The sequence below is a fragment of the Dunckerocampus dactyliophorus genome, chromosome 19 (assembly GCF_027744805.1).
Source record: "Dunckerocampus dactyliophorus isolate RoL2022-P2 chromosome 19, RoL_Ddac_1.1, whole genome shotgun sequence".
In the NCBI taxonomy this organism is placed as follows: Eukaryota; Metazoa; Chordata; class Actinopteri; order Syngnathiformes; family Syngnathidae; genus Dunckerocampus; species Dunckerocampus dactyliophorus.
In genome coordinates this window covers 18,254,548-18,269,853 of record NC_072837.1, presented here as the reverse complement: position 1 = coordinate 18,269,853, position 15,306 = coordinate 18,254,548, and the positions used below count along the sequence as shown (strand labels likewise).

The 15,306-nt window shown below is 45.8% G+C and overlaps 3 protein-coding genes across 5 annotated transcripts in view; 1 reads left to right on the top strand and 2 right to left on the bottom strand.

Annotated features, from left to right (window-relative positions):
• ino80 (INO80 complex ATPase subunit) overlaps nt 1-4,090 on the bottom strand; it is a 48,306-nt gene extending 44,216 nt beyond the window's left edge. Inside the window, exons 1-6 of one of the 3 annotated variants that reach the window (XM_054761724.1) lie at nt 3,944-4,055; nt 1,175-1,208; nt 847-1,061; nt 387-541; nt 243-301; nt 12-158 (exon numbers count right to left, since the gene is read on the bottom strand). In XM_054761724.1, coding sequence (XP_054617699.1) covers nt 12-158; nt 243-301; nt 387-541; nt 847-998 — 513 coding nt within the window. In that variant the 5' untranslated portion in view covers nt 999-1,061; nt 1,175-1,208; nt 3,944-4,055. Of the gene's footprint in view, nt 1-11; nt 159-242; nt 302-386; nt 542-846; nt 1,062-1,174 lie in introns of all 3 variants that reach the window. The other 2 variants (XM_054761725.1, XM_054761726.1) reach the window with 2 other exon arrangements.
• A 454-nt stretch (nt 4,091-4,544) lies between these two features.
• Nucleotides 4,545-10,915, bottom strand: vps18 (VPS18 core subunit of CORVET and HOPS complexes). The gene is made up of 10 exons (XM_054762419.1): nt 10,233-10,915; nt 9,996-10,114; nt 9,771-9,912; nt 9,472-9,563; nt 8,392-8,642; nt 7,962-8,315; nt 6,581-7,846; nt 6,292-6,501; nt 5,274-5,510; nt 4,545-5,201 (listed from the first exon to the last, which is right to left on the bottom strand). The coding sequence occupies exons 2-10, from the start codon at nt 10,096-10,098 to the stop codon at nt 4,905-4,907; spliced, it is 2,952 nt and encodes a 983-aa protein (XP_054618394.1). The 5' UTR covers nt 10,099-10,114; nt 10,233-10,915; the 3' UTR covers nt 4,545-4,904.
• Nucleotides 10,525-13,585, top strand: rhov (ras homolog family member V). Its single transcript, XM_054762420.1, has 3 exons — nt 10,525-10,837; nt 10,958-11,016; nt 11,978-13,585. Exons 1-3 carry the CDS (start codon nt 10,633-10,635, stop codon nt 12,422-12,424), a joined length of 711 nt encoding a protein of 236 aa, XP_054618395.1. The 5' UTR covers nt 10,525-10,632; the 3' UTR covers nt 12,425-13,585.
• The last annotated feature ends 1,721 nt before the right edge of the window (nt 13,586-15,306 follow it).

Here is a 15,306-nt window from a genome sequence, read left to right as displayed (position 1 = left end):
TCCTACTTTACCTCAGGGTCCATGTGGAACTTGCTCTGGTGCTGCCTGGTGTAGCGATGCAGCCTCAGCATGTCGTGGAGCTCCTCCCGCGACAAACTGAAGTCCGAGTCGTCCGAGTCCGTGTCCGAGTCCGTGGTGTTGTCGCTCAGCAGTATGCTCTGAAAGAGCGGGCGGGCGATGAATGTTATATGATGCGCATCACGTATATACAGTGTATGAATACGAACGTGAGCGGTGTGTACCTTCAGCCATTTGCGGTTCTTCTTCATTTTAGAGAAATTGTAGAGGTTCGTCTTTTGTTCTGCCGAGTGAGACGTCCCACGTTTAGAATGACAGCGGAATGACATGCAGACGTGTGCAATTTCAGAGCAACCTGTTACCGTTACCTTGCAGCAGGACGCCATTCAGGGGCTTGCCTTCCGCAAAAGAATCCCCTTGGTCACATGGCTCACTTTTCACCGTCATGGTGGCATGTTGCACAGAGCAGGGCTCCATGGAGAGCGCGGACCCCAGAGCGCCATCGCTGTCATCACTGTCATCACTAAAAAAAATGTAACAATAAAAATGTAAATGTGGATAATATCATCATTTTGTGGTAGAAGGTGGCAAACAGAAAGTGTGATGAAAACCATAGAACAGGAAATGGAACCTACACGTCCCTGACAATAAAATTAATAAGAGAAGAATGTACATTGCAAAGTTTTTTACACTTGTATGAAAGTCAAGAGTGCTAAAATGTGACTTAAACATTGCCTGTGTAGTTCATAAAAGATTGAATGGCCTCAGTTTGGCTCTGGAACAGACTAATTCCACTGACATGATTTCATTTCATGGGCCATACACTACCTGGTGATGTCTCTGTTGAAGATGGCGGCCGTCTGACGTAAGAAGCTGTCCAGCCTCAAGGACCGCTCCAGGCGTTGCAGGTAGAGAGGTTTGGCCAGGCCCGAGCCCCCCACTGCTCCGACCTCCGGCCGCCCACCCTGCCCTGACGCCATACAGTACGGATAGGCCGCCCCCCCCACCCGCCCACCCGTCCAACTGCTGGCCAGGGACTTTCACTGGACAAAAGGGAAAGAGGCTAAAGGTTAAAAAGGAAATTGATTGTATATGTGGAAGTTCATGCCGCTACATTTGGCATCGTTATTCAGGAAAATATGTATTGTGGACGTACCTTCTCAATATGAGATGTCATTATCCCCCAGTCCCTTAAAACAAGAGAGATGTATGGTCACTCATTGTAAAGAAAAATTAGCCATCGAGCATACAGAATTGATTGTGACGGGTGCTAACATTTGACAACCCTCCAGAGGGCGCTAATTTCAAGACTAGAGTTCCAGTCATTGGTTCAGTAAGGACTAAGAGTTTGGCATATATCGCAGAATTGGAAAATAACCAGCGTATTCAACCCAGCAGACAGCATTCTGGCTGGGAATACTTGAGTTATGTCACATAATAAAGACACAAAAGCAAACATCCATCCATCCATTTCTATACTGCTTCTCCTCTTTAGGGTCGCAGGGGCATGCTGGAGCCTATCCCAGCTGACTTCGGGCGACAGGCGGGGTACACCCTGGACTGGTTGCCAGCATGTCTTTCTTTATGCTTTTTTTTTTTACTGAACCATAAGTGTGAACACAGCCTTAGCAAACAGGTGCAAATTTTAAGTTATTGCCATTCATATGATGACTGATATGGAAAACATTATTTTTTAAATATATACTGATTTTGTCTTAAAACATATTTTTGCAAAAACAGGACTTGAAAAAGAGTGGCACTTATATTATCTTATCTTATATTAAGTGCTTTGAAAGAATAGTCATGACCCACATCAATAAGAGCATCCCGGCAACTGTGGACCCTCTACAGTTTGCATACCGCCAGAACCGGTCCAATGATGATGCAGTCAACACTGCCATCCACACAGCCCTTTCTCACCTACAGGGCCAGGACACATATGTCAGAATGCCATTTATAGACTTATAGCTCTGCTTTTAACACAGTCAGCCCCCACAAACTCACAGATAAGCTCCTCACACTTGGCCTGTCACCCTCCCTCTGTAACTGGGTGTTTAACTTTCTAACAGGCGGGCCCCAGTCAGTCAGAGTCCACAATCGCACATCCAGCTCAAGAATTGTGAGCACTGGGACCCCACAGGGGTGTGTGCTGAGTCCGCTCCTCTACACGCTCTTCACCTACGATTGCGTGGCCTCCCAGAAAAACACCAGCATCATTAAATTTGCGGATGACACTACAGTCATCGGACTGATCACTGGTGGTGTTGAAACATCATACAGAAGAGAGGTGGCGGACCTCATAGCTTGGTGTCGTGATAACAATCTCCTTCTCATCGACCCAAGAACAAGGGAAAAGGAGCCGCATAGACCCCTGTTTATTGATGAGACTGAGGTGGAGAGGGTGAAAACCTTCAAGTTCCTTGGCACACACATCAGCGAGGACCTCACCTGGTCTCACAACACCCAACAAATTATGAAGTCCCAAAGGAGACTGTACTTCCTGAGAAGACTGAGGAAATTTGGCATGTCCACCAAAATCCTTAGTTGCTTCTACAGATGCACTATGGAAAGTGTCCTTACCGCCTCCATCACTGTTTGGTACGGTAACTGTACAACACGTGATAGGAAGGCACTCCAGCGGGTGATCAAGACGTCACAGAACATTGTTGGGGCAGCCCTCCCCTCACTGCAAGACATTTATAAAACTAAAGTCCTACGAAGAACACACAACCTCATCAAGGACAGCACACATCCACAACACTCATTATTCACACTCCTACCGTCAGGCAGACGCTACAGGAGTTTGAAGTCCAGGACCACAAGGCTGGCAAACAGCTTTTACCCACAGGCCATCAGGCTTCTCAACGATGCACTCACACACGCCGCACACAACACACACACTTATTTATTTGTATTATTTATCTGTATTAATGTCTCTTCTGTTGTTGTTGCTTAATTTATTGGTACATATGTTTCTTATGTTATTCTTTTTATTGTGTTTTCTTTCTTTTCTTGGGAGAATGAACAGAATAAGAATTTCATTGCATAGTATAACTGCCTGTTTTACTATGCATATGGCAATAAAACTCCAGAATCTTGAATATTCAAGGTCGTCTTATATCCGGTCAGTGCATCAGGTTTTTATTTAAATTTTGATAATCTGGCGTAACACTATATTCTGTTTACATGTCTATACAGTACATTTAAACACGATTATTTTTTCTATCAATTTAGCAGACATACAGAAACGCCCAGTGTGGTTTAATAATTTACGTTTCTCAACTCATACGAGCAGGACTTTAAGTCATTAAAGACACAAAGTTTGTGAAAATGATCGCAAATGATTGTGATACCGCAGCCTTGTGCTCGTCACGCTAACGGTAGACGCGGTTAGCCTAGCAGAGTGAAGCTACGCGGCTGGCTAACCTTGGACGTTGAACTGAACGTGAGTTAGCCTCCGTGTTAACTCCCAGCTGCTAGCATGGCACCATATCAACTTAAGTTAAAGGGGTCATCGATGCACAGTAAACACCGACATCTTGCACATTTAAAAACGTGCAGGTGACATATGGGGACGTTTGGACATTTTAGGCTAGTCTGTTTGGTTGCTGGCGTTATTAGCATTAGCATGTGAGCTACAACGGTGTTTTTGACACTCGCACGGCTTTAATATGAAGTAATCAAGCCCTCTTTAAGGCCACCACCTCCATGCCTAAACAATCTATGAAGATGCAGCTTTGATGCTTTATTGTTAATCCAGGTAATCGCGTTGCGGGGAACAACAAGGCCCTCCGCCCGCCCCTGGAGTGTCCTTGCAGCAGGAGCTTGACAGTGTGGTGTTCGATCCCCATGTTTTTTAATTCTTTCTCCCTTCCCGGCCATCTTCCCCCCCGTCGCCATAACATCCAAGCACGGAGTCTCTCACCTCGGCCCCCTTTTGCGTCTCTCTCGTCGCCGCTGCCGACTCTCGGTTCCCTGACTCCAAAATGGCGGTGAAGGGCGCCGAGCGAGTACTGTTGAGCTTTGAGTCGGCAGCGGCGGCGGCGGAGAGGCGGCCACTTTCTGTTACTGAGAGAGCAGAGACACGACGCCATGGAGGCACAAGCAAAGGAGCAGGCTTTCCAATCGAGCGCAGAGCAGGAGCAGCTCGCTTTTTATCGTCTCTCATCGTAATGCGATGGCATTAACGTCCCATAAAACACAACATTAAATCTACAAGTGTCGGTGACAAAGTTTGTGTCACGTTGTAGCAACTGTTCTACTAAAACACACACATATCGATGACTTTCCGAGGTCGATTAGTAGTGTCTGTCCATTGCGAAGGATACCGAGCTACGTCTTACGTCATCAAGGAGGAACTCCGTATTTGGTTGGTCAAGTACAAAGAAAACCAATGTTTGATAATTATTTTAAAAAAGAAAAACATTAAATATTTGTCACAAAAGTAAACCAGAACTTCTGGGACGTCTGTTTATGATACACCAGGCATTAAAGAAAAGTTTTCTGAAGAATAAGTGACCTACCAGCACAGACCAGCTTCATCATAGCAGCTGTTACACTGAATGTAGTTTATTCATCTTTCATGATTTGTTAGACACACAAAGAGCAGGAGATGTTCAAATAAGGACAGTCAAGTGTGGCCTTTGGGCGATAATAAAGGTTTTGATGCATCATGTATACACAATAAGAGCTCGTTTGACACGTATCAAATAAAACAGCCTTCATTCAATACTGGTAACGAAAGCATAATTTCTGCTGCAAAAAGCTGAAGCTGTCTTCAGTAGCGGTCATTATCAGGCACGAAAAAGGCAACCAAATGTCAACATCCACTGAGTCCAATCTATTTTAGAATGTTGGACGTTAAAAAAAAGCGGACATCGTCTCCGTCACAGCCAGCTGGATTTCTCCTCCTCAAATTTCTCCGGGTCAATGAACGGCTTGTCGATGGACTTGATCATCAGCTCACCGCAGTACGCGCACTCTGACGCGACGATGTCATCGATGTCCGACTTGATCTGTTCACGGCTCGTGCCGGTGCTGCCCTTCCCCAGGCTGGAGGTGTCGTCATCCTCCTTGAGCGTGGGGCGGTGCCGGGACTTGGACGACTGCATGGAGGCGGAGAGCTTTTTCTGCAGCTCCTCCAGGCGACTCTGCTTGTAGGTGGACAGGTGGGGGGTCACTTCCTGTCAAGGAGAGAAGGATACACAACAAATGTATCATCCGAGTAAATAAGAGATGACGTTGTGCAGCCTTACTTGCATGAGGCAGTCGTAATGGAACATGTGTCCACACAGGAACAAATAGAAAGGCCTGTTGAGCAGCGGGAAGTCACACGCCGAACACTTGTCTTGGGAATCCACCATGCCATACTTGTTCCTCATTTCCTGGATGTCTTCTCTGATGCGTTTAGCGCTCTCTGTTGCCTCCTCCATTTCTTGCTTTAGCTCTTCGATATGCTTGTTGTACTCCTCCAGGGAGCTGCAGATGGCTTCCTGCAGGCCCCGAACACAGCATACAGCATTAACATTTACATTTCTTCTCAAGGGACAAAACTACAAAAAGTAAACTTGAATAAAATTTAGAGTAGTCCGCGTACAGCTTGTATAGCAGTGTAGATTTACTATCCACTGGAAATGAGTCAAAACACAGCCACTGTTGTCTACAAATAGCTGGCAACAAGTGAGTAGCAAAATCATTTTGTCTTGCCTACAGTCAAGCATGGTGGTGGTAGCATGCACGAGTGCTGCCGGCAATGGGGGAGCTGCGGTTCGCCGAGGGAAAGATGAACTCCAACATGTGCTGTGACATTCTGAAGCAGAAACGGGGCCACCAGGCAATTTTTCCAACATCATAAGGTACCCAAACACACCTCCAAGATGATCAAGTGCTTTGCTGATGAAGCTGAATGTGGAGGTGATGGAACTTGAGCACACTTGAGCACCTGTCGGATATCTTGGAGCGGAGGGAAGGTGGGTGGAGGAGCGCATGGTGTCCAACAACCACCAGCGTAGTAATCACGGAGGGAGCGGAAGTACAGCTCTGGTCAAATTCCATGCCCAAGAGGATTAAGGCAGTGCTACATAGCAATGGTGCTCGCACTAAATGTTCACACAGCAAGGTCACAATTTGGACATGTTCACTGTGAGGTGGCCTCACAACGGCTGTGTGTTGATGGTAAATCTACTTCTGTACAGTACAAGCTGTACACTGACTACTCTATAATAATGGCCCCGATAAGATGATGCTGAAATGGCGTCCACCCATGTTACAAACCTTGAAGTGGTCAATGGTGACAAAGTCGGGGAAGAACGGCAAGATGTCTTCAATCTTGAGCAGGTTGCAGCTGGACAAACAGTTCATGGCTTTCTTCACGTCCTTCTCCTCCTGTACTACATGACGGGCTATCTTCAGCCAGAGCTTCTTCCTCAGCTCCTCATCGTCCTCGGGTAGGTCTGCACAGGTCTTGGCCAAGTCCACGTCCACCTGTGGACAACACGTGAGACCCCGCCATATTGTCAAAATGGTCTAATGTCACGTCCGAAAGTCACTAATGTTTACTTACTTGCAAAGCCAGATCCACCGCCTCCTCGTACAGTTCCATGATTCGGTAGACCAGCACACACGCTCGCAGGTAGCCATGCTCGGCGCACAGCCTGAGAGCATACTTGAGGTCGTAGTGGATCTCCGAGGCGTGCGTCCCCGCCTGCTCGAGGTACCGCAGCAGCGAGTCGGGCTTGTACTTGGCGTACAGAGACAGCAAGTAGTTATGGATGGCTTCCTCGGTTACCTTCAGCTCGTGCACGCAGAACTCCATGTAGCGCTGGGTCTCGTTGGTCTGCTGACTGGTGCTGCCCATCTGGCTGTAGTTCATCAGCGCCGGGATGAGCTTCTTGGGGTCCAGCCGCTTGCCCATCTGAATCCAAGCATCCACCACTCTTTCCGGGATGTGCTGCATGAGCACCGGGGAAAACTTGTAGAAGAGCTTCTCGTCGCAGTGCTTGGAGAGAACGTCCAGGGCGGCGTGGTACTCGTCGTGCTGGCAGTAGTGTGAGATGACTCTCTCGTAGTCTTGCATGACCACTGAGAAGTAAACCATGTCGTCCACATTGCCGTGGCTGGCAAGAAGGTCGTATATGATGCTGCGGTTGTTGAACAGGCAGTCCCTGTGCTTGGAAGTGGTCAGGAAGTGGCGGAACTCCTCGCGGGTTTCCCGGAAGACGACGCTATTGCCATCGTCTTCCAGCTGGCCCAGTCGGTTCAGGTAGAGCTCAGCGAGCCACGTGACCAGCAGGGTGATCTGCGTCCTCTCGCTCGCCTTCAAATTGTTCAGTTTCTTCAGCAAGAACTCCTTCAAGGCGTCCTCTTGCTTGGCCTCGATGAACTTGAGCGCTATCTCCTCGAAATAGTTCTGCGTCAGGGCGTAGCACTTGGCGCTCTCCAGGTAGCGCTTGTTCTGGAAGCAGTGCTCGGCCTCCTTGGCCAGAACCATGTCCATGCACTCGGGTCGCTCGCGGCAGTATTCTTTGGCCAGGTCAAATTTATTCATGCTCATGTACATCTGCCACACGTCCCTGGACTCGCGCTGGATGTGGTACCGGAAGACGGCACGCTCCGTGTAGAGCCACACCAGACCGCCCACCGGGTCCTTGATCATCCTCTTGAGGGAGCCAAACTTGTCCGGGAACACGTCCTCGTGGACCACCTGCCCGTTCAGAGTGCAGATGGCCTTGACCCGGTCGTGTAGCAGGAGCAAGAAGTGGAACTGGGTCAGCACGATGGAGATGGGCTTGATGACACTCAAGTCGATGTCGGCGGTGTATTCCCACACCTGGTTGGTTGCCACGGAGACAGCATCACAGGACATTTTAGGATATAATGCAAGAACCACTGAGACTAAACGTATCTTTTTATTTTACTGCAGAACTGAAGAGTCATGGGGTTACCTGAACGTCACTCAACAAGGAGTCTGGCCTGACGTAGTCCAGCTGCCCGTACAGAACTCCGTTGCCCATCATCCAAGCAAAGGCCTTGGGGGAGGTGCGAAGCTTGGAGGTGTAGAAGGTGATCTCGCTGTAGCCCATGTTGACTGGGAACTCTTGGAAACTAGGCAGCAGGTCCTGGTTCTGGGTGAAGATGGAGCTGAAGCCCTGCTGCTCCGAGCCCTCGGCCACCTTGCCCACAAACTGGAACAGCCTCTTGCGGGTGGTTGCGATGATGAAGTACTTGTTCTCCAGGCCGCGCTCCACCTCCAGGCAGCAGACCGGCGCCGGCCTCCCGTCTTCCTCCAGGGAGTGGACCTGCCTCACGGAAAAGAATGGTGTCATTTGTGTCCTGTTGTGTTGACACGATTGTGCACCCCGACCGCGCTCTGACCTGTCTGAAGTACTGGTCAGGGTTGGTGTTGAAGAGACTCCCCTCGGTCGCAGAGATCTCGGCCTCAAAGATGACGCCTTGGCTGGTGCCGACCAGGATGGGCCCGGTGTTGGTCTCGTTGCCCAGCAGCTTGTTCCAACCCACGCTCTCCACTAGGTGGCCCCGCCAGCGAGACAGACTGCGTACCTTCTGTGTGTTCCTGTTGAGGTACAGACACTCGCTGGTGCTCATGCTGATCAGCAGGTGGGAGCCTGGAGAGAAAGAATGTCGATTCAGATGTGGTAAACACTCCCTTGTCCACCAATGCACACCCTTTTTTTTTTTTTTTAAACCTGTATGTAATCCATCCATCCATCCATTTTCTATACCGCTTCTCCTCTTTAGGGTTGCGGGGGCATGCTGGAGCCTATACAAAAACAATACTGAACCCATGTAGCACCATGTCTATAAAATGTGTTTTATGTAACATTTTTGGGAACGGATTAATTGGATTTTCATTCAAAATTTGCTTTGGCTAGAGTTCGTTTTGGTTTGAGTCGGACCTTCTGGAACGGATGAATGGCACCACTACATATATTTTCTCACACGTTGTTCTCGGAGTGTGTTCACTTTTGTGAGCCCAGCACTCTGGTCTGAATCAAAAACTCTCAAAAAAAAAAAAAAAAGAAATACTTGGACATTTTAATGCAGTCTGTTTAGCGTTCACATTTGTATTTTTGTTGTATTTTATCTCTCAGTTAATCATATGCATAAAGTTGCCCCTCGTTTGGACAGCAAATGTGACGTGTACAACCTCACGCACCAAACACAACATGACGTCTTCTGGGTCGCATACTCGTATGACCTTCCTTTCTATGACTACTACTGTATTTACACTTCTGGGCTTACATTTAACTCTTATTTTTGTTATGTTTTTACCCACTCAGCCTCCTGTTGGGTGCTGCTATGCATCACCTGTTTACTTTGGCATTTGATAATATCATACCCCGGTGTTTTGGTGCATTGGTCCTGGACTGCAGTCACACTTGACCAAACGAACGATACTAGCAGAACAAACCGACTAGAGTCTTTTTTTCTTACCGGTGGGGTCCAGAAAGAGCTTGTGTACTTTGCTGTCATCTTTCCTTCCCAACTCAATCTGATTGGGTTGATCTGGTTTAGCCAAATCAATCCTGGAAAAGAGGATAAAAAGGGCCAACATTAGTGTCTGCCTCTTTCATCTCCGACATCTTTGAAAATCCACAATAAACATCACCCCTGTTGATGAGGACCACTAATCACAAGATTGCCACTGATCTGTCATCTAATCCAATCAAAACGTTGTGTACTAGGTGAGCGTTACGGTAAGTGAGTGGGTTGTTTATGATTGTGTTATTTGCCTCAGCAGGGTGTCCTTTCCCAGACTCATGCATAGCTGATTGTTGCAGACGGCCAGGTGATTTATCTTCTCGGGTGGAGTAAAGTCGATCCTCTGCTTGTTGAAAATGGGCTTTTCCTCCTCTAGTCTCACATTAACAAAGCCTGGCAGAACAGAGAAGCATTACATGAAGACACAATGTTCATAATGCTAGTCAGCATCTTTCTATGAAGAACCTGGTGCTGACCTGAATGGGCTATCCCGATGTTAGCCGATGACAGGCGGCTGTGCTGCTGCGAACTTTGCCTGGTGTTTTGAGAATCCTCGTACTCGTCCAGGATTGAAGCCATACTTTAGTCGTGTTATCTCAAGAGCAAAAAGACGAAAACGACATTCATGAACTAGCAGCTAGCTTACGAGCTAGCTAGCTAGCTACTTGTAGATATTTAGCCGCCTTAGCTAGCACCTCTGTCGCGTAACTCACCGAGGCACGTCGTCCAGTTAAGTGTGCACATTTAGCGTGTTTTATACATGGAGGATCGGTATGAAAATTAGTTAAACCGTAAATACTGTATAACAGCTTCCGAGTAGCAGTGTGGACTCTTAGGATGAAGAGTCAGGTGACACGGTTGACGTAGTGCTTCTTTCGGACACCCGGTGTCGCTGTTTGATAGCCCGGTCGCTCCCGAACGCATTCGGCGGTTTCCAACACTGTGCTCGGAGTGGGCGTGGTTATGCAAACGACCAACCTGTGTTGAGTAGAAAGTAAAATAAAAAGGGCCCATCCCTTCCGCATCAGGGCAAAGACAACACATCCGATGTGAGAAGATCCCATCGGAAGGGGTGACTGAGTCCGCCATCAGACGCTCCTTGCACGGCACGAAATGCCACCCCACATGGAGTACTTCTCCCACGAGTCCCGCGTCTCCTCCGGTTGCGGGCTAACCCGGGAGGACGAGCTGGAGCCCGGCGTCATCAGCTGCATGCTGGTCGGAGATGGAGCCGTGGGCAAGACCAGCATGATCGTTAGCTACACCTCCAATGGCTACCCGGTGGACTACCAGCAGACCGGCTTTGACGTCTTTTCCGGTAAGAAACATTTGGTGGAGGAACTGTGTGTATACAACGTACACTAATATATATCTTTATGAAGTAAATGTATTGTTTTTATTCGATTTAATAATCTAAATCATTACTGGTTCCCTACAGGTCAGGTACAAGTTGATGGATCCCCGGTCAGAGTTCAGCTTGTGGACACAGCAGGACAGGTAAGAATGAAAGAAATCTATTTTATCACATTTGTTGTTATCATTACCCTGTTAAAGATGTTAAAATAAAGTATTATTATTTTCGTACAATTAAAAAAGCACTCAACATAATTATTTTGTTCTTGTAAAATTCCCGTTTTTTTCTTGCAAAATTGCGACATTGCTGTTATTTAAAATTACTTTTTTCCACGTAAAATAATAACATGTATTTTCATATTAATTGGGAAAAATAAGATTGACTTTTTTGTAATCTAATTTAAATCTCAAATTGTTACATTTGTTCTCTTAAAATTTTAATAAGATTATGACTTTTTCTTGCATTGTAATCCCATTTAATAGTAAAATTGGCTGGCGGCCAGTCCAGGGTGTACCCCGCCTGTCGCCCGAAGTCAGCTGGGATAGGTTAGAAAATGGATGGATGGAATTTGGTTTTGTTTTTTCCTCACCTTTTTTCTTCCAAAATTACAACTTTGTAAAATAAATTTGTCTTGTAAAACTACATATTTTATATTATTATTTTTTTTTACATTTTTAATTAAAAAAAACAAAGGTTTTGACTTTTCTTATAATCAAATGTTAATATATTATTCATTTTGTTCTCTTGAAATTCTACTAAGATTGACTTTTTCTTGCATTTGAATCTAGTAGTTGTTTATCTATACTTTCATAGTCATTTCCTTTTCTATCTCAACAATCTTGTGCTGACACGCTGCTCTTTGTAACAATTTCCTCCATTGTGTTACTAACAAAGGACTCCACTGTCAGTCGACTTTATTTAAATAGCACTCATTCACAACAAAAGGCTTTTTTTATACGGAGCAGGTTTAGAACCACAATAACCGCAGTGAAACAAACAAAAACTAGCAGTGACCAATGACTTTTGCACAATAATGCATATTTTGATGCTTGATGTGTAGATTGATTCATCCTAAACGTGATTCGTGACTCTCTGTCCATTCAGGAAGAGTTTGACGAGTTCAGGTCGCTGTCCTACTCCCACACGGACGTCTTCCTCCTGTGTTTCAGCATGGTCAACCCCGCCTCCTTCCACAACATCACCAAAAAGTGGGTCCCCGAGATCCGCGCCTCTAACCCCGCCTCGCCCATCATCCTCGTCGGGACCCAGTCGGACCTCCTCCTGGACGTCAACGTCCTCATCAGCCTGGACCGATCCAACGTCAAGCCCGTGGCCAGCGGGCGGGCGCAGAGCATGGCGGAGAAGATCCGGGCGGCTGACTACATCGAGTGCTCCTCGCTCACGCAGAAGAACCTAAAGGAGGCGTTCGACGCGGCCATCTTTGCCGCCATCAAGAGCAAGGCCCGCCAGGCCAAGAAGAGGAGGTCGTCGGACAGGCGCAGCAAGGCTTTCTCCAGGTGCAGTTGGAAGAAGTTCTTCTGCTTCGTCTGAGCGTCGGACTGTCCACCCTGTGGGTCGTGGACGCAACTTTTTAATTTATTCACAGCTTGTAGACGTTTCTCCTGAACGGAAATGACTTCAAAGCACCGGGAGAATGTTCTGTAGCTCCACCCTGGCCCGTGGTCTTGTTTACATTGTTGACTGGTTTACATGCAGAGTGTAGTCCGGCCACCACTGCATGCAAATGACGTCACTTTGCATGCCTGCGTGGCGAAACACAGGGCGTCGTGCTTGAGTTTCATCGCACGCTCAGAAGCGCTCTCGTTGTTTTCGTCTATTTCAAATGCGTCAGCCGCCAAGTCAAGTCAGGTTGCGGTGCAAGGTGCCACATTCCTACGGGCTGGTAATTATCTCACGGGGACTTTTTGCATTGTTGTGTAAGGAACGCGTGTGTACCTTTTGTCTTACATGTCCGGAGGAATAAACTAACTTTTGTTTCAGGTTAAAGGTCGGAGGAGACCACTCACCCTTTGACGTTCAGCCTCCTGTCCAGATTGTAGCTCAGTGTGTAGCATTTAAAACTGCGGCTCTGCTGCCCCACAAAGCAGAGAAAGGACAGTGAGAGTCGGCATGAACTCAGTCAGGCAGACCCATGCTGCAAAAGCGACAAAAACAGCACTAAAAATGATTTGTGTAAGCAATACACTTGCTATCGGGTAAGAAAAAATGTGGTGGGGCACTGCCCCTAATGCAAACATTGTGGGACATCTATGCAATTTCCACGTGTATATCATTCAGATTACGCTTCTTGTGGAAGTCAGCTGAGTGCATTCTGTTTGTTTAAAAACAGTTTTTCTATCACTTATCTGCTATCATGCCTCACTCGCCTCGAGCCCGTGTGTCTTCTTTCCATGTCAGAGTGATGGGACGCAAATAAATGAAGTGCAAATTACCTCCCCTGTGTTACGTATATTTTTAGACTGTACAATTCGCAGTCGTCTGGTAGGAGAACTTTACATTCAAGGAAGACTTTTTTTTTGAGGCAGCGAGTTCTGCTCTCCACGGGGATCCGAGATAATCCCCATCGCCCCAACAGGCACCTTTCCTGAACCGTCTCCCGCTCCAAGCATATGATAATTAACCCGGGGGGGGGTTGTCCAGCCTTTCTAATGGCGGCGCCATGCTGGGACTGCTTTTTGTGTCACTTTGAAAAAGTAAAGAAGATGAGCTGGAGAAGCATCCACGGGGACGGTGATTGATAATCCACTGAAAGAGAGTGTGGGGGTGGGTGGTGGGGGTGGAAGAAGCCTCGCTGACATGAGGCTGAATAGTCCCACAGGAAATACTACTTCTTTTAAACTAATGCCTTTATTAACCTCACAGGGAATGTTTTAGGAAACTATAACTATCAAAGTGACAAATAAAACAAAAACAAATTAAAAGTACTCCTTATTCATTCATTAACTGCATTGCAAGTAGCCCGATGTCTTTCCTACAACCTACAGCCATAAAACCTTCCTGACTGTACTGTCAAAAGTGTCTAAATATGTAAAATCCTGTAAAAAAAAAACAAACAAACAAACAAACAAAAAAAAGCTAAAATGAAGAAAACTGCTCATTATTCCTGAATTAATTGTATTGATTAAGTTGGACTGAGTATCTACAGTCAAAAAACCTTTATTAACTGTACAGGCAATGATTCAAGGAATTATAACTCTCTAAGCATCAAAAAGTGTCAAAAACTAAAATTTAAAAAACAACTCATTATTCATTTATTAACTGCATTGCTCATATTTTACTAAGTAGCCAGAATCTTTCCTGAGGTGACTACAATCTACAGTCATAAACTTTTCCGACCGTATTGTCAAACAAGTGTTCAAATAAGTAAAATCCTGTAAAAAAAAATGCAACTAAAATGAAGAAAAGTACTCATTATTCATGAATTAATTGTATTAATCAGCTTGTAGTGAGTATCTACAGTCACAGAGCCTTTAACTACCGTACAGGCAGTGATTCAAGGAACTATAACTGTCCAAGTGTCAAAAATGACTGTCAAATAAAACAAAAATAAATTTAAAAAACTACTCATTATTCATGAATTAATTACATTGATCAGCTTGTGCTGAGTATCTGCAGTCAATAAGTCTTTATTAACCGTACAGGCAATGTTTAAAATAGTAACTGTCGTACAAGCTGTAAAATAAAACTACAATAAAGTAAAACTATTATTATTGATGAATTAATTGTATTGTTTGCATTGTGCCGAGTAGTCAGACCCTTTCAATCGACAACCTACGATCGCAAAGCCCTCACTGATTGTACAGGCTATGTTTTAATGAACATTTAATTAACATTCCTTGCCGTGCAATAAAACTAAAATAAAGTACACCTGCTACACCTGCTTGTTATTAATTAATCTACCGTTGTAAAACTTTTATTAGCTGTAGGGCAATGTTTTAATGAACGATAGCTATCAAATATTAAGTTAACCACGGTAAAATAAAACCACGCTAAAGGGAAAGTACTCATGATGGATCCATTGACTGTACTGCTCATATTGTGCTTAGTAGCTGGGACTCTTTCCTGACGTGATACAATCATAAAAAGCTTTATCGACGGTGTGTAAAAAGCCAGCTAACCACTTTAAAAGAAGACTAAACTAAACTAAACAAAATCACTCTTTGAAGATGCCAGACAGACGAGTACCGGGGATGGAGCAGGAAGGTGTTTGATGAGCAATACCGTTGCCTAGCATGGAGTTTTACAGGTACCGTGTGTGCCAGTAATCAAATGAAGAAAAGCCTTGTGATTATTAACGAGCTGCTGGGCCGTTTCCTGTTCTATGGTTATCATCACACTACTAAACCCATCCCGTTGTGGGCGTAAATACATGTTGACTTGTCTGTAGAAATATAATCAGCGTTTAGACTACA